Source organism: Calonectris borealis, chromosome 1 (genome assembly GCF_964195595.1).
Source record: "Calonectris borealis chromosome 1, bCalBor7.hap1.2, whole genome shotgun sequence".
Classification (NCBI taxonomy): domain Eukaryota; kingdom Metazoa; phylum Chordata; class Aves; order Procellariiformes; family Procellariidae; genus Calonectris; species Calonectris borealis.
Genome location: NC_134312.1, coordinates 947,112 through 971,508, shown reverse-complemented (window position 1 = coordinate 971,508; position 24,397 = coordinate 947,112). Strand labels below are relative to the sequence as shown.

The 24,397-nt window shown below is 66.8% G+C and overlaps 1 protein-coding gene across 1 annotated transcript in view; it reads right to left on the bottom strand.

The window, feature by feature from the left end:
- Positions 1 to 24,397, bottom strand: part of SND1 (staphylococcal nuclease and tudor domain containing 1) — a 138,017-nt gene that overhangs the window by 77,372 nt on the left and 36,248 nt on the right. Inside the window, exon 11 of the mRNA XM_075141220.1 lies at positions 12,012 to 12,101. Within this exon, the coding sequence (XP_074997321.1) occupies positions 12,012 to 12,101 (90 nt within the window). The remainder of the gene's footprint in view (positions 1 to 12,011; positions 12,102 to 24,397) is intronic.

Genomic DNA, 24,397 nt, shown 5'->3' with positions numbered 1-24,397 from the left:
CTCACTTGGGCACCTCCCGCACCCCCAGCCCCGGCTTGGGCACCTCCTGCACCCCCAGCCCTCACTTGGGCACCTCCTGCACCCCCAGCCCCAGCTCGGGCACCTCCCGCACCTCCAGCCCTCACTTGGGCACCTCCCGCACCTCCAGCCCTGGCTCGGGCACCTCCCGCACCCCCAGCCCTCACTTGGGCACCTCCCGCACCTCCAGCCCCGACTCGGGCACCTCCCGCACCCCCAGCCCTCACTTGGGCACCTCCCGCACCTCCAGCCCCGACTCGGGCACCTCCTGCACCCCCAGCCGTGACTCGGGCACCTCCCGCACCCCCAGCCCGGCTCGGGCACCTCCCGCAGCCATACACCCAGGCTCGGGGAGCTGCCGGTCCCAGCCCAGCCCCACCTGACCGCTTTTAGCTGTGACGGACCCAGACCCCCAGCCCAGGAGCACCAGGGGACACGGCGAGGAGCAGCACCCAGCTCTGGGGCTCCGCTCCGGGCCCCCGCAGCCGCCCCGCAGAGCTGTGCTGTGCCCGCGCCGAGCCCGGCTTCACCCATCGGCACCCGCAGGGACCCGAAGCTGCAGGGAAAGCGCCCCAGGGCACCCGACCGCAGAGCCACCACGGTCCCACACGGGTGGCCGTGAGCCGGGTCTGTCCGACACCGGGCACGCACATAAGTGACGGTCGCTGCCACCCCGCAGGCCCGCAGCTTCACGGGGGTGTAAAAAGCAAAGCGCTTCCCGGGCGCAGAGCGCGACGAGCAGAGCTCCCCGTGGCTGCCGGCGCCGCGGAGGGGCCCGGAGGGCAGGGGGTGGCTGGCACCGGGGTGGGATGCGGGGTGCCCGGCCGATCGTGCAGGGTCCCTGCCTGGTTCCCCCCATCCCTCCCGCACCCATGGGACCCGCAGCGGGCTCTCGCTCCCTCCCAACGCCAGCCAGCGTCGATGGCGGCCGTCTATCGGCGGGTTTCCAAGGTCAGCTGCAGTCAGTGTGAATTAAATCACTCCGCCAGCTCTCCTCCCTGGAGGAGATCCAGCCCCGAGAAGAATGGCACTACAGAGACTCACATGCCTTTGTGCAGCCAACGCGTTCAATGTCACCCACCCCGGCTCCCCGGCCACCAGCCGGGGCTGCGCCGGACCTGCCAGCCCCTGCCCACGCTCGCCCACCACGGAGGTGCCCGGCACCCTGCTGCGGGGTGAGCGGAAAGGGTGGCTGAGCCAGCGCTGGTGAGCCGTGTCCCTGTCCCCGTCCCCACGCGCCCTATGCCTTGCCACCGGCTGTCGTGCCAGGGTGGGCAGGGAGGACACGGCCCCTGGGAATCGCGGGGCCGTCGGTGCCAAAAACTCATGGCAGGAGGAGGAACGGTGCCCAGGGTGCTGAGCACCGCGTCCCCGGCACGTGTGACTGGTACACGGTCCCCAGCGTGTGGTCACTGGCACGTGGTCCTTGTGATGTGGCCCTCAGCGTGTGGTCCCTGGCATGCTGTCCCCAACACGTGGTCCCCCGGATGGGGCCCCCAGCACGTGGCCCCTGGCACATCGTCCCCAGCATCGTGGTCCCAACGATGCGGTCCCCAGCTCGTGGTCTCTGGCACACTGTCCCCAGCATCATGGTCCCAGTGATGCGGTCCCCAGCACATGGTCACTGCCACGCTGTCCCCAGCATGTGGTCCCCAGCACCATGGTCCCAACGACGTGGTCCCCAGCACGTGGTCCCCGGCTCGCTGGCCAGGCTGGCGCTCGCAGGCAGGTCTTTGGGAGCACCCTCCCGCCCTCAGAGGCAGGAGGGGGGCGGCCAGCTCCCCTTCTTGGCCCTGACACGCGGCACGAGCTCGCAGGGGAGGTAAAAATAGTCCCTGCGAGTTTGTGACGAAGAAAGGCCGGGAGATCCGCAGGCGTTTCAGACAGTAATTATAGCAGAGCAGGTCTGGTCTGCCACCCACCCCTGCCATATGCACCCACCCTGCGCCCACCCGCCGCAGCCTGGCCCCCTCCTCCCTGCTGCGCCCCGTGTCCCCGCAGCAGGGGACGGTCCCCTCTGAGCCCCCCGGGCCAGGCTGGAGCGCGGGGAGCAGGGAGGGACGTCACCGGCACGGCAGGGAGCCTGCCCCTGCGTCCCTCCAACCTGCAGGCACCAAGATGCAGGTGCTGCCCACGCAGCCCTGCACCCGTCCTGGCCCCCACCTCTGCCCCCGAGGGATGAGCCCCCCGCCTCTGCGGGGCAAAGAGCACCGCCAGGCAGGAGCTGCAGCTCCAGCTTGGGGAGGGCACCCATGGGTGCGGGCGGACACCCCGCCGGGGGATGTTCCGCCGTGGTCGGTGCCCAGCCGCACCGTAACACGCCCCTGCCCCCGGCACCAGCAAGGGCTGCTTGGGGGGGCCGGGGCAGCCCCACAGCCCTGAGCTTGGCCTATTTTATTTCTCCTCTCCCCTCCCCGGGGACAGGACCGGGGGCAGCGGGGATGTGGCTGATGCCACCCAGGAACTAAACCCCTCTACTCCATTTGCACCCTGACCTCCTCCAGCCTGGCTGCTGCGGGGGGAGCACGGGCACGGGGGCTCGCTGCCAAGCCCTGGCGCCGGAGCTGCACCGCTGTCCCCAGGGCTGCCGTCCCAGGCCAGCCAGGCTGTGCCATGCCGTGCCGTGCCGTGCCGTGCCGTGCCGTGCCATGCTGGGGAGGCACACCCACCGCCCGCCATCCCCCGTCAGATGGGAAAGCGTCGCCGGCACTGAGCCGTGGCCCGCTGTGCCCTGCCCGGCGGGTGCGCACGTGGGGTCCCGAGGCTCGAGCAAAGCTCCACGGGAGGGGATGCGCCCGGGATGCCGCATCCTGCTCACCCCAGCCCGGCACGGGGACCAGCCTCGGGGTGCTGCCCCGGGGAAGACGCCGTTAGGGTAAAGCTCTGCAGCCGCGGTGCAGGACAGCGCGGGGAGGCACCGGCGGACTCTAGATGTGCCACGCTCCGGCACGCAGGGTCCAGGCGCAGCGTGGTGATGGCATCAGCTGCGAGTGCAGTAAGAGATAAACCCAAGCGGCGAGGGAGGACGGGGCCGGGCAGCAGGTCCTGCATGCCTGGACGCTCTGCAACCCTCCTCCAGCTCTTCCACCCCAGCAGGCACGAGCTGGGGCCGATCACTCACTTGCAGCCCGACCCTTCCTCGCCGACACCGCTCAGCAGGTCCTGAACGATACCGGAGCAGCCGGCTGCAGCCGGCCGGCCACGGCTCGCCCCATCCCTACGGGAGCCCAGCGGCACCAACGCTTCCTCCGTGACTTGGCAGGACACTAAACAGATGCCACGTTGTGGTCTCTATTAGCAAGAGCTGCCGCCGTGCCCAGCGGAGCTGTGAACCCCGGCGGGGTGGGGGGACGCAGGAGGCACTGTGGGGCAGCAGGACCCCCGGGGGAAAGCTCCAGCGTCACGTTTTCTCTCCGGAGAGGCAGATTCCTTCCCGAGGGCTGTGGGTGCCGGCTCAGCCCAGCCTCACCACCCGCCCCACTGCAGGAAGGGTGCTTTGCTGGGAACGGCAAGCAGGAGCCAGCTCCGTTTGCCTTTGGCTTCACCCAGCTCCTTGTTAAGCCCCTCCACCGCTCCTCACCGGACCCTCCCGTCACGGTCCCTCCGAGGAGGGCGGGTGAAGAGCCGGGGATGCGGTACGGGGGATGCTCCAAGCCACCACGCTGCAAAGCAGCCCCCGCGGAGCCTGCAGTGCCTCAACCGTTGCCGAAAGCGGAGCCTGCAGCAGCCGCGGGGCTCTGCGCTCCCTCCTCCCCACCGGCTCCGGCAGCGGCGGGGCTACCGAGCCCCCCCGGGTTGCAGCCCCGGGCGGCCGAGCCCAGCCCGGCCAAGCTGAGCCCAGCCGAGCCGAACGAGCAGCCCCGGGGTAGGACTGACCTTGCTGGGGCAGGCTCTGCCGGAGCCGCGAATAACTCGGGGCTGCAGCCTGGCAATGGAAGTGCCCGGCAGAGCCATGTGAGGAAGCATCAGAAAGAGCAAAAGAGATGCACGGAGAGGAAATGGCCCCGAATTTCTGGTCATTACACCAGGAACAACCACAGTTGCTCTCTTCACCCTCCCCTGCTGTCAGGGAGCCATTTCAGGCCACTGCAGCGCCCGGAGCTGAGCGCGCCGGCAGAGTTCTCCCCTCCTGCTCATCTGCATCTGCATGCACTGTTTATTCCGAGCAGAACAGTCGGGAGAAGATCTCTCCCAAGTTCGGCACTGGGGAGCAGCCAGCTCTCCAGAAGGCTTTGAACAGCAAAATCCTCCCCGACTTCACACGCCGGCAAGCAGCGGCGATGACGCAGCGCGTTCCCGTGAAGCCCGGGAGCCGGCACCCTGCAAAGCCTCGCCGGCACCGGCACGCTCTCGGCACAGCATCCCGGCTCCGGCACACGGCCAGCAAGACCGGGTGCGTGCAGTCGCCGCTTCCCCAGGGCCGGGTGCGGTTGTTTGCGGTGCGGGTGGCGGCGCCTGCATCCCCCCGCGGGCACTGGCAGCGGCTGGGGAGCAGCGGCCGCCCCTCGCCGCGCACCCTCCCCATCCCTCCCGGCCGCGCCGCTCTGCAGCAAGTGGGACTTCCAAAAAACCCCCAGCTGTGCCCCGACCATCGCCGCGTTAGGTGGCTGCTGCCGTGCCGTGCTGCCAGCTCTCCCCAAGTTTGCAGGCTGCCAGCAACACGCGGCGAAAATTGCCCATCAGTGCAAAAATCTGCAAAAGTCTGCAAAAGCCTGCAAAAGCCTTCCCTCCTCCAGGGAGAGGGATGATGTTCCAGGGGGAAACGTTTTTCCCAGTCAAACCCCGTCCCCTGTTTTTCCAGGTCTGCCGGCGGTGCTGGCACTGGGAATGCTGCTTTGGGTAACCCCAAAAGGAGCATCCCGGGAAGCACCCCCGTCCTCTGCGCCACGCTGACCAGACACAGGCGGACACACTGGAAAACTGCAGGGAAAGCCCCCGCGGCGGCTTCCCAGGTACGCTGGGGGCTCGGGTTCGTGCTCGCAGGCTCGCGCAGAGGAGAGGTGTTACCAGTTCGCTGTCAGCCTCCCCTCTGATGAGCCTCCGTCCCTGCACTGCATCGCTAACAAATCCCCAGGCATTAAAAATAAGCTGCAGCTTTGCAGATAAATCGGCGCAGGCGTCGGGATGGAGGGCGAGGGCCGGCCACCCGCGCACCCCACGGCCGCGGTTCAGACACGCTGCTCCTCCCGTCCCTCGGCAGCAGCCACGCGCAGCCCCGCCAGCCTCCAATTATCGACCTCCCCATCGATCCGGGGACGACCGCGCACGGCACGGTTGCTCTCCCCGCCAATCCAGGGACTGGCTACGGCACACACCGCTGAGGCCGCGTGCCGCCGGCCCTTGTGCCGCGGGAGCGCCAGGGCCCTCAGCGCCAGCCTGGACCCGCGAGCCCCTTTGCCGCGGCAGGAGCAGGGTGCTCGCGCCCGCGGTGCCAGGCTTCGGGGCACCGGGCAGCGCGGCCGGGTCCGCACGTCTCAGCGGGGCTGGCTGAACGGGTGGAATGATCCCCAGGGCCAGAGGCATAAAATAAAGCCCCAGGAGCACGTCGCGGCTTTGGGGGTTCGCCCTGGCCCCGCACAAGCCTCCGCTCGTAGCTGCGCGGTTGACGGGGTGCAGGGGGGTGAGAAACGGGCACCCCCTCGCCAGGCTGGCAGCGGGGGGGCTGCTGCCTGCCTCTGCCTGCCGAAGCCGCCCCCCTGCCCGGTGCCCACTGCAGGGCAGGTCACGGGGTTCACCCCACTGTCACCGCCTCTCGGCATCCCCGGGACCTTACCAGGTCCCCACCAAACTCACAGTCCCCCAACACCAGCACCCTGCGGAGGGGATGGATGCGGCGCTGCCAGGGATGCGAGGACCCCGGTGCACCGCAGAGCCCCATATCCTTACGTCGGGCACCCGTGGGTGCTCGGGCACCCCAGGGAGAGCCGCCCCTCTGCCCGCCGCCCCCCCGCCAGCTGCAGCGCAGCCCTTAAGGAAGGGATTGAATCGCTTCCGTGCACAGGGGATATTTTTCCCTGAGTTATCTCGTGCCATCTCCCTCCATCCGAATGATTAATCCCCCCCAGCTAATTAGAGGAAAGGGCCAAGAGCACCCATTTAGGCTCAATTCAATTGCCTGCACGATGGCATAATTAAAAAAAGCTGCTTAACGGCGGTGCATGCCCAGCGCTGAAATCGATGGGCAGTGTCTGTACAGAGGGAGCCGTCCCCGCCCCGACGTGCACCAGAGATTTATTCCACCGCGGGAGACAAATCCATACCGGGGCACGGCAGCCGAATGCCGGCGGGCGCTGCGGCGGGGCCAGGGCCGCGGCAGCCGGTTCATCCCGTGCCACTGGGCAAATTCCACCGCGCTGGGTCACTCCCGCGGCTGCCGGGAGGGTGCAGCTCCCTTGCAGGGGCCACGGCAGCTCTTGCACCGGGCGCGTGCCGCGGCGGTGCAGGGAGCCGGCATCGGCACAGCGAAAGCCGGCAGAAGAGTCAAGAAAAACAAATCAGGTCTGTTAAAGGGAGAAGCGACGGGCCGTAAAAATCCTAGCTTTAGAAACTTCACGCTGCTTTGATGAAAGGGCAAGAGAGAAAATATATTATATTGCATCTATCTCGGGGGCCCTGGGAATTCAGATGTGATTCCCCACAGCCCGGCTCCTCTCCTAACGTGATCAGTGCTGCACGAAGGGGCCGCCGCGGCCGTGGGGATATTTCTTCCTCTTCTCCCTTCGGTGCTTTCTCCAGAGGGAGGGGGACAGAGGGAATTATTTCTGGAAGCAGTCGCAGCGGTTTATTTTTACTGCAGGGGCCCGGGGGAAGCTATCGCGCTGCGTTTCTGCAGGACAGGCAGCCGGCGGGCAGCGCGGGCAGCTCCGTGCCGCGGCACGGGGAGCGGCGCAGCGGCGGGGGACGCGGCGTTCCTGCCGCAGGGCTGGAGGGCAGGGAGCGGGGGGCGAGCGGCCAGGGAAGAAAAGGCGGTGGAAAACGGGCGGCGAGAGCAAAGCCCTCTGCCCGCTGTGCCAGCCCAGCGCAGCGCAGGCAGCCCCTGCCCCCGGGCCGGGTTCCAGGCTCTCCCGGCCACGAACTGGGGCTCGGGCTGGAAGCAGCCGGAGCTGGAAAGCCCTTAGGGCCGGCGGGACAGACGGACGGGTGGTGGGACAGGCAGCGGGGTGCCTGGGAGCGCCAGGAGGGCTGGCTGCTCGCCCGCCCCAGCAAACCTGCGTCCCTCAAGGCTGCTGCCCGGGGCCAGCACACACGGGCATCGGCGACCGCAGCGCCGGAGACCCGGGCTGCTGCCTGCCTGCCTGCCTGCCTGCTCACCGCAGCCCTTCCCCCGGCCACGGCCGCGCTCAGCGTCCGGCACCGCACCCCCCCCGCGGTCCCCGAGCCCCCGCTCCCCTCCAATGCCCACAGACACCCACAAAAGCAGCCGTGGCAAAGCCCGCCCCATGCTCCAGCTGCCCACCCAGGGCCAGGCCCGGGCACGGCACCACGCGCCGGTGAGGGCTTCCCTGCCGGGCCCGGCAACGAGAGGACGTCCCACGGGAGCTGCCGGGCAGCCAGGAGCGTGATAGACTGGGGGAGCAGTACACAGCAGCAAGATTCATTAATCTCCAATTAATTTCATCTGCCTGGAGCTGGTAGGGGTGCGATGACCCCCAAACCGGAGAGGAGAGGGGATCACGGGATCTCATGGGATCCCATCGTGCCAAGATGGTGCTTTCGAGGTGCCTGACCCCAAACACCCCTGCTGCCTTCACAGCACTCCTGCCCACACCGGACGGCACACTGCCCGCACCGGACGGCACGCTGCCCGCACCGGACGGCACGCTGCCAGCACCGGACGGCACACTGCCCGCACCGGACGGCACGCTGCCCGCACCGGACGGCACGCTGCCAGCACGGGACGGCACGCTGCCCGCACCGGACGGCACGCTGCCAGCACGGGACGGCGCGCTGCCCGCACCGGACGGCACGCTGCCCGCACCGGACGGCACGCTGCCAGCACCGGACGGCACGCTGCCCGCACCGGACGGCACGCTGCCAGCACCGGACGGCACACTGCCCGCACCGGACGGCACGCTGCCCGCACCGGACGGCACGCTGCCTGCACCGGACGGCACGCTGCCCGCACCGGACGGCACGCTGCCGGCGGCAGAGCCGGAGCACACGCAGCGGGAGGTGTCAGGAGGGCAGCTGAGGACAGACGGCTCGCTGCGGCCAGAGGACTTTTGTCCTTGCTGGTGAAACAGGTCCCCCCCATTCTGGGGTTGCTGGGGCTGGGCAGGGGCTGGGCAGGGGCTGGGCAGGGGCTGCCCTCCTGCGGCACCGGGCACGGGCGGGCAACAGCCCCGGGGACCCTGGCCGCCCAGCCCAGGGGAGTCGGGGTTGCCGATACCTGGGGAGCCCGTGCACCAGCAGCTCCCAGCTCACACTTAGCGTCTTACACACGCGCGTGCAAAGCCCAGCAGGTCCCTGCCCGAGCGCACGCTGCCCAGGGGCGAGGGATGGCTTGTTCCGACCCCGCTCCGTGTCCATGTACTGAAGCAAACCTGCCCCGGGATGGCAAAGGGACAGCGCTGCCCCGCAGGGGACAGCTATGGGGGTGGGAGCGGCCACCCTGGCAGGGGGTGGCCAGGCTGCTGGGAGCAGGTCCCACTCCCTGGAGTGGGTGCCACTTGCTTTGGGATGGGGTGGGATGGGGTGGGGTGGATGGGATAGGGCGGGGCGGGGTGGGATGGGGGGTACACCCAGCTCCACAATTCCTAAAGTGCAGCTCCCTCTAGTGTCACACCAGCCCTCCGGAGCTGCCACCGTGCACCCACGAGGCAAGGTCACCACTGTGCAAGGACATCACCCACAAAGAGGGTCCCCATAGCACAGGACAGCACCCACGAGGAGGGTCCCCACCATGCAGGGACAGCACCCACGAGGAGGGTCCCCATAGCACAGGACAGCACCCACGAGGAGGGTCCCCACCATGCAGGGACAGCACCCACGAGGAGGGTCCCCATAGCACAGGACAGCACCCACGAGGAGGGTCCCCACCATGCAGGGACAGCACCCACGAGGAGGGTCCCCATAGCACAGGACAGCACCCACGAGGAGGGTCCCCCCAGCACAGGGACAGCACTCACAAGGAGGGTCCCCACCATGCAGGGACAGCACCCACGAGGAGGGTCCCCCCAGCACAGGGACAGCACCCACGAGGAGGGTCCCCATGGCACAGGGACAGCACCCATGAGACAAGCCCTACGGCACGTCCCGGCAGGCAGCCCCGGGGTGCAGGCAGCGGGCATGGCACGGCTAAGCCCGACAGACACGCGGTGCTTGCGGCCGAGGAGGCGGCTGACGAAGCACCGGCAGCGAGACCAAAAACTCATCCTGGCCTAATTATTCCTAATATTTAATTCATCAATCTTGAAGGGGATGATCGCGCTCTGCCGGGGCGGCTGCCAGCAGCGATCCCTCCCGGGGCTTGTCACGCCGTCAAGCCGTGCCAGCTCTTCCCAGGCAAACAAAAGGCAGGAGGTGGCTCCGAGCCGGGCCGGGGGAGCCCCGGCCCCGGGGACAGGCTGGGACGGGCACTGGGGGTGCACAGGACAGACCCCAAACCTCAAGTCCCCTGCGACGGGGAGTGTCCCCACATCCACCGCTCCTCGGGGACACGTCAGCACAGCCGCTCGGCACCCATCACCCATCACCCCATGCAGGAGAGGGCAGAAGAAGGGGGGCCAGAAGGTGCTCGGCGGTGGGGCAGCAGCTCAAGGGGCCACCGCAGCTCATGGGGACTCGCAGCCGGGGATGCCAAGAGCGAGGCCGGAGCCATCAGCACCGGTCTGACTGCCGGACCTGCCCGAGGAGCCGGGAGAACCAGATCTCCCAAGGATCCAGGAGAACCAGATCTCCCAAGGATCCAGGAGATCAGCCGACCCCGGGGCTCTGCAGGAAGGGACACCCTTCGGAGGGTGGCAGGGTTCCCCGGAACGGGCAGGGGTCCCCGGGGCAGGCAGGGCTCCCCGGAATGGGCAGGGGTCCCCGGGGCAGGCAGGGCTCCCCCAGGGCACCCCTGAAAAGACGCAAGGAGCTGGAGCCGTGCCGACGCCGCGGGCAGCGCTGCACGTCGGTGCCAGCCCACCCCGTTTGATCTCCCCGCAAGAAGACAGCTCTGAGAAGTCGCGCGCTCCCCGCCGGGGTGGGCTTTAAAAGTATATTAAAAAAGGGGGTGGGAAAAGAGGGATTTTGCGGCAAAGATTGATGCTGACAGCGAGCTGCGAGAAGGCAAGGGCGAGCCACCCCGTGCAAGGCTGTCATTTCAAATCAGAACGCGCCGCCAACCTCGAGGGACTGTTCTGATCATTAACGGAAAGGATTTTTTCATCGCTTTCCTCAATCAAATTAATCTGAAGTGAAAAACGTGGAGCTGACAAAGGAAATATTTATAAAGCAAACGAGGCAACATCAAAGGCAAGCGGGCGCCCGGCTCCCAAGGCTACCGCAACGGCGAAGGCAGGAGCGCGGCGCAGCCCCAGCAGCGCGCTGCAAGGTTATGGGGAGCTCTAAACATGGCGGCTGGCGGCACTCGCAGCCAAACGGCTTTTTGCTTCTATTTCTGGGGGTCACTGGCTCCTGACCAGACACTTTGGGCACGGGGACAGCGGCAGCTGGCTGCTGTCCCGCTTCCCTGCTCCTGCTGCTGACAGCGATCCAACGGCAGCCGAGCAGCGAGGGTGCGCCGCTGCCTGCCCCTGCCTGCCCCTGCCTGCCCCTGCCTGCCCCTCCGGGTGGGGTGATCCTGCTGCCCACCCCTCCGGGTGCAGTGAGCGGGATGCCTCACGCCACAGCACCCTGCTGGGGGTCCCGGGAGGAAGGCAGGACCCTCACCCTCCTCCCCGGCACGGCAGCCCGCGCCGCCCGGACGCGGTGGTGGGGATAGGGGGGACGCAGAGAGCAGCTGCCAGCCTCGGGGACGGCCGGGGACCGGGGCTGCCCCGCATGGGGACGGCTCCCCCAGCACCTCGGGGGACACAGGAGCGGCGCAGGCAGCACCACGAGCACCCAGGGCTCTGGCAGGGCTGGCCCCAGCCCCAGCCGCGGTGGGGACCCGGTGACCGGAGCCGGGGGCTTCGGCCTCGGCTCCCGCCTGCGAGCGTGCAAGGGGGAACGCAAACAGGTTTGGGGAGAAAAAGGCTGGTTTTGAGCAACAGCCACGCGTGGCGGGGTGGGACAGAGCAAACCCCGCTCCGCCGCACCACAGAGCCGCAGCTGGAGGAAAACCGGCGCCGGTAACCCCCGGGGTGGCCGGCAGCGCTCAGCCCGGGACCCTGCCGAGGTGCAGCCCAGCACGGGGCCAGGACCTTCCCAGAAATGCCTGCGTTTCCATTTCAGAGACCGGAGCTCACTTCACAAGTCCCCGCAACATCCTGGCAGCCACTTTTGACTACGGCAGGTGACAGACTTCCCTTTAGAAAAGTCTCGCAGGCTGCTTTTTTTTTCCTTTTCCTTTTTTTTTTTTTTAATACATAACAGGGCTCTGAAATGGAAAGATGCAATTAGGCATGGAAATAGCCCTCAATGAGCAGCAGCGAGCAGCCTCGCTATGAAGGAAATTGATTTTATTTGACCATTTTATGAGCATTTGAAAATTGCATCCTGAGCATGTGCTTCAGTAGTTAAGTGCACATTATCCCCTGAATTGCTCTAAACCAGCCTAGAAAAATATACCGGGGAAACAAAGGGAAATACAAAGCGACGCAGGTATGCAGCGCCCCGGGGAAACGGGTGCAGCTGAAAGCGAGACCACAACCCCTCGGAGGGGCCAGCTCAAAGGGTGCTCCAGCTTTGGGGGCACCCCGCCATTCCCCGCGGAGAGCCTCCGGGTCACCCATGAGGACTCAGGCGGCACCACCGGCACCGGCAGCGACGGCTCCCGGCCCCTCGTTAGCACCCGCCTGCGCCGGGGACGAGCGAGGACCTCGGCACCGGCCCCATCCCCTCCGTACCTTCTTCCCGATGAGCTTCTTGCGCAGGAACTCCCGGGCCTCGAACATGTAGGGAATGTCGTAGAGGGGCCTCAGCTTCCTGTTCTTGTCCTGCAGCGGGGGCAGAGAGGGGCACAGGTCAGGGGAGCCCCCAAAACCTCCGGTGATGAGCACCCCTGTGGGGAGGCAGCCCGCTCCCTGCTCCAAAGCAGACACCCCGAAGTTGGGGCACCCAGCACCCCCCGCCCGCTCCTGTGGGTGCCCTCCCGCTCCTGCACCCCAGGGTGGGCTCCCCGAGCGCTGCCGCGCCCCGGCTGCGCCGAAACCCCGAGGGGAGCCCCTGGCCGACACCAGCATCCTGCCACGAGGATGTGCCAGCAGCCACCTCGCAGCGCCAGGCCGAGCATCTCCTCCCAGCTCTATAAGGGGGCGGGATGGAGGGGAATTTGGGGGGGGTGGAGATGGCCGGGGTCCCTCCAACGAGCCGACCACCCCCACGAGCACCCCGGCCCCTCTCGCCAGTCCCCCGGTCCCGCTCACCCCGTGCCAGGCTGCTCAGCTGGGATCCCCTCACAGAGGGAAGCATCAAAGGTCTCGTCTCCCCAAAACGCCACGCACAGCACCCTTCCCCGCGCCCAGCACCCCCTCCCTGCACCCAGCACCCCCTCCCCGCACCCACCGCCTGCCTGCCCACCCTGCCCGCGGGAGGGGAAAATAAAGCTCAAAGAGCTCTTTAATTAAGAGATCTGTGCAAGCCGGGTACACAACCTCTGCTCACGCAAGCCCCTGGACAAAAGTTGCTCGTTAGACAAGCTCGTTATCAGCCAGTGATTAACAACATTTGTGGGATGAGATGCCCAGGAAAGGGAATCAGAGGGCATCTGGCCGCTCGCTGCCCATCAGCTGCTCGGGGCCCCTCGCAGCAATAAAATCCCTTCAAAGGCTGAGGAACAAGGGGAGTTTTCCAGCGGAAACGGCAGTGGGGATTTGGGAACGATGCAGGGATGGGAAGGGGCCGGGAAGGGCTGGAGCCGCACTGCACGGCTGCACCCGCATGTGACAGGTCTCATGGAGCAGGATCGGCAGCAGCGAGCCCGGTGAGCCGTATAAGATAATATATAAGATGTACAAGACAACCCATATAGGACACAGGGCGCTGCTCGCCCGTCCCAGGCCACCCCTTGCCCCCCGGAGCCCCCAGCGCCCCGCAGCACCCCGACAGGCTCCGTGGCACTGCTCGGCAGCGCATCGCCCGATGGCACGGGCCAGGGCTCGCACCCCAGCACGGAGAGAGCCGGGGTGGGGACGGAGCTGCCACCGAGGCTGGCAGTGCCCCCCCGCGAGTGCCAGCGGCAGGGACAGCGTCCCCCAACCCTGGCTTTGCTTAGGGGCTCCGGGCAGGGGCTGGGCAGGGGCCAGGCAGGGCTCCCTCCTGCCCTGTCACCGTCCCCGCGAGCGGCCGAAGCAGCTGCCCTGCAAGAGCCCGGGGCAGGCGCGCAGCAGCGTCCCTGGTCGCCCTCCCTGCGACGAGGCTTTGGGGACTGAGCAATCCCCGGCCAGAGATGGTGTCTTCGGAGCCACCACCCCCAAGGGGCTCGTCCCCCACGAACCGTGCCGCCACCACCCCTGGACACAGCGCGCGGTGTGACGGCACAACGGACCTGGCTTTGAAAGCAACGCCAAGGGGCTGCCGCTGCTCAGCACCATCCCCGGAGGGAACGACGCAGCTTTCCCCGGCAGATCCCGCTCCCTCGCGGATGGCGTGCTGGACTTCGGACACGCTTTGCGGTTGGCTGCACCGGCACCGTTACGGTTGCGGCGCCTTCGGGCCCTGCCAGCCTACGAGGGGAGGAAGGAGGGAGAAGCCAAGCCAAGCCAAGCCAAGCCAACCCAACCCAACCCAACCCAACCCTGGAGCTCCCCAGCCCACGCCGGTGAAGATGGCCCTTGGCACACGGCTCTGCTCGCCGGCGCGGTGCTGTGGGGAATGGCCCCTCACGCACCCCACCAAGCCGGGGAGGGGAGGAATGCACTGAAAAGAGGGAGATAAGGCAAAAGCAGCAGGAAATGAAGGAGAGGAATCAGATGAGAGAGGGAGCGAGCGGACAAAGACACGCCGGCACTCGCGCCCCGCGTTCCTCCGTAATGAATGAGGCTTTGATAGAGTTTATTATGTCCTCGACGCTGTTCCCAGGCTGCTCCTTAGAGCCGTTCCCTCCTCCACCCGCATCGCCGCTCGCCCAGTGCCGCAGCCGCTGCCAGCGCCGGTGATGGAGAGGGGCCGGATCCTGCGAGGGCATCCCCACCCGCGGCAGCGAGCCGGGGCTGCGCCCCGCGCCAAACCCGACCCCGGGGGAGGCACCTGCAGCGGCTGGAAGCCCCCTTGCAGGCAGGGCGAGGGCAGGTCCCGAGCCTGGCAGGGTGCGGGATCAGCAGAGATGGGATTTTTTCTGGAATGGAGCTTTTACGCTCACCAGGGATCAGCCCGATATCACTCATGGCACAGAAAAGCTCCCTGGCACCTAATGAGATGGGCTTGACGAGGCTGGCAGGGAGCTATGGACACCGTGCCAGCTAGCCGGCCCCGAAGCCAGTTTGCCGGCAGGGCGAGAGCTTTCTCCTCGCCCCAGATAAAATAAAGCCGCAGCTGAGTGCATGGGGGCTGCGCAGCTGGTGGGTGGCCCGAGGGGAGCCCGGCACGGGGGCTCGGGGAGCGTGCTGCTGCCGAAGGAAGCGCCGGCGCTGCTGCCGGCCCTGCCTCAGCCCCGCGGTCGGGCCGGCTCCCCGGCTGTGCCTCGGCGCGCCACAGGACGATGCATTATTCACGCCGCTCCCCTCCCCGGCGAGGCGCACGGGGACGGAGGCGTCTCCATTATTTAGCTGGTGCCAGAAAAATTCCCGGCCCCACGTCAGAGCTGGAGTCGAGCCGTGTGATAAACCCTGCGGCGCCGGGAGCGGGGTCCGAGCGGGGCTGCCCGCTCCTCCTGGGGCATCCCCCCGGGCACCAACCTGTCCCGTCCCCTCGCGGCAGGGCCCCGGCCGCGCGGAGCGGGGACGCCTAACTCCTCATTTCACAGTCCAGTGCTGCAAAGCGGTGCCGTACAGCCACGGCCGTTGCTTCGCTGAAAAATCACCGCGTGGGGATGGAGAAATAAGCCGAGGGGCTGAGACACGGGGCGGGCTCAGCCCTCCGACACGGCACGTGCGGATGCTCCCCGCCTTGCCACCTCCTGCCCCCCTGCCTGCACCCCAAAGCAGAGACCAGGCTCTGCTCCAGCCCCCGGAGCAGGCAGGGGCTCGGCTGGCCCGGCAGCGGTGAGGGGCAGCGTGCCGGCACGGCTGCCAGCCGTATGCCGGCAGAGACGAGCTGCCGCCAGCCATGCCACCCACCGGCCTCCCCCTCCACCCCTTCCCAAACACAGCCGAGGCAACGGGGAGCGCAACGCCCGCCTCCCTTTCCTGACTGCCTGCTCCCTGCGGGGCCAGGAGAGCCCCCGAAAGCCCAGGAGAGCCCCCAAAATCAACGCCTGCACTCAAGCACTGCCTTTCCCCTGCAGCCGAACCCGGGACTGCTGCTCCCCGGCCCCGTCCGAGCAGCTCTGCGACGCAAGGACGCCCGCGTCGGGGTCACACAGCAGGCTGCTGCCTGCACTCGCCTGCCTGCTCTGCCTGCCGGGCTCCCGGAGCACCCCCTGTCCCCGAGCCCTCGGGCGGCTCCCACCCCCGGACCCGCGCTGGGCTTCCCCCCGCTCGCCTTCGCAGCGCAGCCCCGGCGGGCCCTGACGGGACCCGGGTGACGGGTCTCTCCCAACCTCGACAAGGGCAGGGCGAAGCGTCAAGATAAATAACGCTGCTCGGGCTCCCGCCTGCTGCTCTGCTCAGGAAAAGCCCTGTGCAAACACTAATTAATCCTCACTAACGAACTCAAAATTTATTGCTTATTTAAGTGTCTATCTGGCACAGGCTGTTAAGTCCCTAATCCCGACCCGCGCAGCGCTGGAGCAGAGGAAGGGGGATGCTGGGAGCGAGCGGCACAGCCCTGGGTGGCCCCGGCATCACCCGGCCCACGGTGCAGTGCCGGGGGCGCGGGTGCCGGCACCGATCACATCAGCGGAGTGACCTGAGAGCGGCTCGGCAGCCTCTGCACGAGGAGGGTACGGGAGCTGCTCACAGAGATGCCCCGGCTTTGCTTTCAGAGCTCCCACGGGATGCACCCTCCATCCCACCCGGCACAGGGCTGTGGGTCCTGGCACAGCGTGGCGTGGCGCGGCCGCAGGTCCCGGCACGGCGCTGGCGTGGGGCTGATGCTCTGGACGATCTCCTCTGCTGCCACTTAGCCAGGGATTTCACCGGCTCGTGTAAAACCCTGCAGCTGCATTAATGAGACGAGGGGAAATGCCGGCCCTGGAAGCAGCGCTCAAGTGCTTAAAAGCCTCTTTTCGGAGCGCGGCGGCGGCAGCAGCTCTCCCCGGCATCGCACAAAAGCAAATGTTTGCCTTAAAAAAAAACCCAGCAACCTCAGAGCATCTCATGGGTCTGCCGCCACGTGGGACCTCCCCAAAAAGGGGACCACTGGCACAGGCGCTCCAGCAACGGCGCTGTCCCCACCGCCAGAGCAGCCGCCCTCCCTGTGCCGTGCCGTGCCGTGCCGGGAGCCATGGCCGCGCCACGCTGGTCCCGGTGGAGCCGGAGAGGCAGGGGCTGAGTCCTCACTGAGGCCTCGTCGTCGTGATGCTGATGAAAAATGCAAACCCTTCTGCAATTCCCAGCACACGTAAAATGCAACGGGGTATGCCAGGAGTCGGATAATAGAAACGTTTAAGCGTCCAGGACATAATGCCCTTAACCGCGGCCCTGTCAGCCACCATTAAATACCATTTTGCTGGCCTGTAAAAATGATATTTCATATCGGAGGGGAAGTGGCCCAGCAGATCGGTCTGGGAAACTGTTCAAGAACTTGGACACACATTTGAGGTTTTGCAAATAAACATAAAAATCAATATAACAGCAAGGATGTTAACTGAATTCTGTGACCGTCAAGCACCCAGCAATTACAGACACATAGAAAGATACTGCTTTTTTTGAACTACTTTTCAAGCCAAGAGCTCGAACTGCAGCAGCATCCTTCTAAGCCGCCTTCCCGGACGTGGCATTTCATGGTGCTCGGGGAAGCGACGTCCTCGGCCGCATCCTGCCGCGGGAGCGGGATGGGCGAGAGGGATGGCATAGCTCCGCGGGGAGCTGCGGACACCGAAACGCCGGCCCCGGCTTTCCCCGGCTGCCAGGGAGAGTCATCAGCCATTCAAAAGATAATTAAAAAACCAAAGCAGCATATTAGCCTCATTCAATTAAAGGTGTGCGACGAGGAAGTCGTTTTATTAGCAAGAAAGTCAATGTGTGGAGCTTCATCTTCGGAGAGTCGCTGGAGGAGGGGAGGGGTAAACCGCTCGGCCTCCCTCCCGGGACGCGGAGACAGGGATTTCAACCCAGAAATCGATGGGAATGTGCTGCTTCCTCGCAGGCTGCCCGCAGATACGTGCCGGGGAGCCCGGGGAAAGAAGCAGGAGAATGAAACACGGAGCATCTCGGAAGCGGGTCCTGCCCCCGGGGCCGGCGCTGGCTGCGCTCCCCGGCGAGGGGCGGTGAGCGCCGGGTGCCGGCAGCCCCCCCAACCTCTCTCCTCCTTAAATAACCCCCGTGTGGCTTTAAGTACCTAACAGGGCGAGTGAGTTACGGTTCTCCTGTCAAATTAACATCACGACACTGTACAGTAGCCCACTAAAGTCTCTTCAGGAAAGCAGCAGCCCGCGTCTGCCGCGAAGGATTGCACCCTGCCACGGGGGATTAAACACCGAGTGCCCCCGGCTCCCTGCTGCCGGGGGTCCCGCTCCCAGCCTCCGTCCCCCTTCCCAGGGGCAGAAGATGGGGATGACGATGGATGCGGGCACATTTGGAGCAGCTGCAAACGCTCCGAGACCCTGGCCAGTGAAATGCAGCCCGGCGTGCCGGCGGCACGTCCCGACACCCCGCCGGTCCTGGGGCGCTCGCCGGCTCACGGAGCAGGGGAGGACAGCCCGACCCCTGGGGACAAGCCAGGGCTCCTGGCTCCCCATGCGCAGGATTTGGGGGTTTCTTCCAAGAATCCTGGCATGGGACGCTGTGGGTGTCAGTGCTCACAGGGCGACCCCAGACAAGCCGAGGGGCCGGGACCCGCAGCCCAGTGGTGCCGCAGCACCGCAGGTGGGGAGAGCTCTCCCCTTCCCCCCCAGTGCAATTAGGGAAGCTTATTATTTGTAAAGCAATTAGCATAGCAAATCAACTCGAAGCGACACGCAAGAATAAGCCGAGGTGGAGATTACCAGCTGCCACCGAAAGCGGCTGGGAGCAGCGCGGCAGCGTGCCTGGCGTCCCTGGGGCCCCAAAGGGACCCCAGGGTAGGGGACACCTGCCCCCTTCAGAGGCCGCCCGGCTAGTGCCAGGGCAAAGCCGGGCACCGGGAGAAGGATCTGATCCGGAGCAAGCAGGGATCCCTCCTGCAGGCAGAGGAATCCTCGGGGCGGCAGCGGGGGGGACCCGGGCCGCGCAGTCAACGCCTGGAGTCAGCTCCTGCTCCCCCCTGCACGGGGAGCGCGAAGGCGAAGGAGGGAAGGGGGGACGGTTCGTTAGCAGTGTCACGTCTGCAGTTCCCAGCCCCCCCGCCCCGGCGCATCCTCGGCTGAACTCGGCACGCTCGGCTCGCCAGGGGACGTGCCGAGTGGGAAATCCATCACGGAGCCCGGTGAGGCGGTGACAGCAAACACGGCGCCGTGCTCCGTGCTGGTGTAAGGAGCGCACCCGGCGCGGGGCTCCAAGAGGAGCCTGCAGCTGGCGAGCAGAAGCGCGCTGCTGCCGAGCGTTTGGGGACAGGCTTTTCCATATCAAAGCCTCTGTAGCGCGTCGCAGCTCTGCTCTGCAAAGATGGCAAAGCACGCATCTGGTTTAACGGCACGCACGTGGGCGACGCTCTCACATTGGCATCAGCTCGTTCACGGGTCCGTCCCAGGAGCCGGGCAGCACTTCTGCAAGGAAGGGGATGACACCAGGAGCAGAAACAGCTACAGGAAAGCAACAGCCCTGAGGATCGCAGGCACGTGCTGCAGCGAGCAAACAAGGATGAGGGGCTCCCACCGCACCAGAGAAACAAGCAGCGCCTCTGCTTGGGCGGCCCCAGCTCACACAAGCAGGTGCCCATTCCGGGATGCGCAGCGTGAAGTGCTGTACTCAGCTTCTCCAGCGCTCTGCCTGCCCTGCCGCCTGCCTGCTCTCCTGCAGAGTGCTCTCCGCTCCCCACCTGCCTGCAGAGCACCTCCCTGGCAGCGGGCACTTGGTACCGAGGCACCACGTGCCCCTGAACCACTTGAGTGATAAACGCCGGGTGGCCACGGCAGAGCCGGAGAGGGATTTTAATGGCAATAAGAGAGAGGGTGCATGCCCAGAGACCCCGCCGGAGTGACCGAGGGCTGGCTGAGAGAGCGGAGGGCAGCGCTGCAGCCAGTCCTGCCCCGCCTTGCCCTGCCCTGCCCTGCCTTGCCCTGCCCTGCCCTGCCTTGCCTTGTCCTGCCCTGCCCTGCCCAGCCCTGCCTGCCCTGCCCTGCCCTGCCCTGCCTTGTCCTGCCCTGCCCTGCCCTGCCTTGCCCTGCCCTGCCTTGCCCTGCCTGCCCTGCTTTGCCCTGCCTTGCCCTGCCCTGCCTTGCCCTGCCTTGCCCTGCCTTGCCCTGCCCTGCCTTGCCCTGCCCTGCCTTGCCCTGCCTTGCCCTGCCCTGCTTTGCCCTGCCTTGCCTTGCCCTGCCCTGCCCTGCCTGTCCTGCTTTGCCCTGCCTTGCCCTGCCCTGCCTTGCCCTGCCCTGCCCTGCCTGCCCTGCTTTGCCCTGCCTTGCCCTGCCCTGCCCTGCCCTGCCTGCCCTGCTTTGCCCTGCCTTGCCCTGCCCTGCCCTGTCCTGCTTTGCCCTGCCTTGCCCTGCCCTGCCTTGCCCTGCCCTGCCCTGCCTGCCCTGCTTTGCCCTGCCTTGCCCTGCCCTGCCTTGCCCTGCCCTGCCCTGCCTGCCCTGCTTTGCCCTGCCTTGCCCTGCCCTGCCTTGCCCTGCCCTGCCCTGCCTGCCCTGCTTTGCCCTGCCTTGCCCTGCCCTGCCTTGCCCTGCCCTGCCCTGCCTGCCCTGCTTTGCCCTGCCTTGCCCTGCCCTGCCTTGCCCTGCCCTGCCCTGCCTGCCCTGCTTTGCCCTGCCTTGCCCTGCCTTGCCCTGCCCTGCTTTGCCCTGCCTTGCCCTGCCCTGCCCTGCCCTGCCTGCCCTGCTTTGCCCTGCCTTGCCCTGCCCTGCCTTGCCCTGCCCTGCCTGCCCTGCCTTGCCCTGCCTTGCCCTGCCCTGCCCTGCCCTGCCTGCCCTGCTTTGCCCTGCCTTGCCCTGCCCTGCCTTGCCCTGCCCAGCCCTGCTTGCCCTGCCTGCCCTGCCCTGCCCAGCCCTGCCTGCCTTGTCCTGCCCTGCCTGCCCTGCCCTGCCCTGCCCTGCCCTGCCCTGCCTGCCCTGCCCTGCCCTGCCCTGCCTTGCCTGCCCTGCCCTGCCTTGCCCCGCCCCGCCTTGCCTTGCCCCGCCCCGCCCCGCCCCACCCTGCCCGCCCTGCTGCCAGCGAGCCCCCGGTCAGCCCCGGGGGGTGCACGGGCCGCCAGCCCCACCTGGTTGCATCCTCCGCCGCAGCGATGCCCGCGGTGACACCACCACAGCCCGGCCCGGCCCAGGGATCGGCCGCAGCCCCGCCACAGCCGGTCTCGGGCGGGGACCGCGCGGCGCGGAGGCGTTTGCGGCAGCGGCCGAGCCCTAAGGAGTGCGGGGGGCGCCGGCAGATCCGGCAGCCCCCGCCAGCTGGAGAGCAGCCCTTTGCCAGGGGCTCTCCGGGCGGGCGCAGGGCAGACCGGAGCCCCCAGCAGCCACCCCAGCTAGCAGGGCACAGCCCCGACAGCAGCAGCGCCCGCACCGCTCTGGGAGCTCTCCGGCGCTCCCGCAAAGGGAGGACTCTGGACTACGGGGGTCGGGGAGAAGCTTCCCCTGGAAGCCCGTTATCCTGCGGCTGCTGCTCCAGGACGGCTCCCACCTCCTTCTAAATCACCTGCCCGCGGCGAGAGGGCAGGCAGCTTCAAAAGCCCCGGCCGGTCGCTCCCAACATCCGAGCTCTGCGATACGGGTGCTCCAGCGAGCAGAGCCGGGTGCCCACCCCGGTGCCAGCCCAGATCACCTTGCACCCATCCGAGCCATCCTTTTGGGCCAGCTTGGCCCAAACCAGCACTGCCTGGGGGTGCCACGGCACGGGGAGCCACCGGCGGTGAGGTGGCACCACGGCGCAGAGCCCTGCCGGGAGGGTGCAGCTTCCCCCAGCCGCTGCCAGGGAGCCGCTCTCCTCTCCCGCGACGGGCACCCACGGGGACGTTAACGCACACCGTCGGTGGAAAGCACGGTGAGGCAGGAGGGCAGCAGTGCCGGCGTGGTGCTCCCGGCACCAACCGTGCCGGAGCTGGGGGACGATGCCCCAGGGAACGAGCACCGCGGCTGAACTGCCCCCGTCCTGGCACCCTGGGGGTAGAGGTTTTTCCCCAAAGCCCTGCGCAGCCCCCGGGTGGTATCAGAGCATCTCAGGCCCAGGAATTACTCAAACATCGTTAAGAGAGTCCAATTAAAGACAGAAAAACAAACAACTTCTGAGCTGAGCATCCATACCCAAACAAGAAAGAGGCCCCCATTTTAATCACTTTCATTATCAGAACAGGCTCCCCGCTGGGGCCTGGTAATTGGAAGCCAACCATTTTAACGCAATCTGCATTTTACCAAAGCGTATGGAGAGGGCTCCCAGGAGCGCTCCCCCCTCGGCCCCCGGCCCAGCACCACGACCCCGCACTGAAGGCTTTTCTCCGCCATCATCCCCAACACGGAGCCGGGTCTGCAGCCAGGCGCGAGGCCAGGCTGAACGTGTACAGCACGGAGCAAGTTTTCCGCATCCTCCAGCCCCCTTCCCAAAACCAGACCGGGGCACGAGAGCAACCCAGCCTGCAGAGCGAGCTGCCGGGCAGGGGAAAGGCTGCTCCATCCCAGCCGCTGTCTTTTCCTGTCTTATCCCGCATCCATCCTCCGCCTCCCCCATAAAACCCATCACAGCCCAACCCCGGTATTGATGGTGTTGCTGGTGCACGCCGCTCCGGTGTCCTCCCCAGGGCGTCGGGGCTGCGCTCACCGCGCGCCTGGGCTCACTCCTGCAGCCTCGCCAGCAACCATCAATCTCCATCACGCCCGAAGGCACCTATTAATCACGTTAGAGAGAGGCTCTAATTTAAACCTTCTGCCTGCTGCCATGCGCTGCCCGCTCGCCTCCCTCTGCCAGCTCGTTTCAACGGTGAAGAGCGGGAGGACCCGCAGCCCGTGGTGATGGGGAGCATCCTGCAATGGGCCCGGGGTGTTCGTGCCACTCCCGGCGATGCGGCGGTGAGGAACGGCACGGAGCAGTGGCAGCACCAGGAAGGTGGGGGCGAGAAGAGGTCTCCCCCAAAGCGGGGTCCTGCCGAGCCACGGGCATCCCCGGAGGGACCCTTACCCCAGGGTAAGGGGATCCCAAAGGAGGAAAGGTTTTCCTCCCCTCTGGATGCACCAGCAGCTGTTTGGGCTGGGAGCCCCGTGCATGCAGCAGAAATGGGCAGCAGGCTGGATTTCACCCCAAAACTTCCAGGCCTCCCTCCAGGAACCCGCCGCCTGCTGCGGCAAGAGGCACCCGAGGCTGCCACAGGGGAGATGCCGGCGGGGGCGGCCCGGGGTGGAGCGGGGCTTACGGGGCCGCACGACGCGGGTGCTTCTCGGGATGCGGGCAGCACCGCGGGGCGGCTTTCGGCAGCAGAGATGCTCACCCGCCGCAGCGCTCGGAGCACGGCACAGCCCGTCTCAGGTGCGCACAGGACAAGCATGGTGCCGTAACCGGTCACCTTGGGGCTCCTCTCGCCTGATGGAGCAGCAGATGAAGCAGGACACAGCATTTTCCGCAAGAATTTCCATCGCTGCAGTTAGCGCCTTCCACCCGGCACGTGCTGGCCCGGACCTGCAGCGGGTCCCCAGCGGTCCCCAGCCCTGTTCCTCCATCTTTCTGCATCCCAGAGAGATGCAGCCGGGGCGTGTGCCGACACGAGAAGTGCACGTCCCACCGCGTGCTCAGCAGCCAGCGCTGCAGCATCCCCGGGGCAAACGGCGCATGTGGTGCCAGCAACTCCCGCCTGCGCCGGGAAACCATCCCCGCTCCCTCTTTGGGCTCAAAACCCAGCCCAGGCACAGCCAAGACCAAAGCCGCCGTAGTTCCAACTGCTTTGCGAGAGCAGAGCCCCTGTCGCCGGTCGCCGCCGTGCTCAGCACCTCTAACTCCTCAAAAGCGAGTACAAAAGCACATTTTGTTTGCGTAATTCTCTGAAGGCTCCGCACCGGGGCTTTGCTCCTCACCCGCAAGAACACGGTTTTACGAAGAGGAACCAAACCCGCCGTACCCGATGGCTCCCTTGTCAGGGCGGCCACAGCCGCTCCGGGCGGAGGATGCTCCGTGCCCCCGCAACCCTCCTTTGCACGGCTGCTTGCAGTTGCGTTGGCAGTGGGCTTAAATTAACAAAGTTATTTGTCTTGTCAGCACGTCCTACACGTTGAACAAGCACCCTCTCGCGAGCCACGCTCCTGCGGCGCAGGGATAAGCCAGATCCTGCCCAGGACGAGCCGTAAGGGGCCCCGGGCTCCTGCCTCCTGACCACCCTCCTCGTCCCCGGGGAGGGAGCTCGGTGTCTTCAGCATTACGCACCTGCAGCCCCCCGCTGGGACACCCCAATGGGGGGCACGCTCCGCCCGAGGCACCCCAGAGCGGTTCGCCCTCGGTTCAGCGAGGGGCCGGTGCTCTCACGGTGGGTGCTGGCTCCCTGCTCGCTCCCCACTCGCTCCAAGAGAGCATTGACCGGCCATCAGCGCGGCCGGTGAAGGAGGCCGGGCAGCGTGGAGGACGGGGACGAGGGCAGCAGAAGGCTTGCGGCGCGCAGGACGGCGAAGCCTCCGCTGCTCCGGTCCGCGGGGAAATAAAACAGCCCCAGCAGAAAAGCCACAGGACAAATGGAAACCGCGCGATCGATAGGATCGTCATCTCTCTCCCGGCATGAAAATAAAAGGCGAAGCTGCAGACACTGTTTCGGCACAAAGCATGAGCAGATGAGCACCGGCTCACAGGGCTCGGGGGTGAAAGAGGCATTTTCGGGAAGGGCACTGGTAGAGGTGTGGCCCTGCAGGCTGGGGACGCCAGCGGTGCTCTGGACACCCCAGAGCACCCAGAGCAGCATCCCCTTGCAATCCCCCAAATCTGAGCGGGTGCCGCGG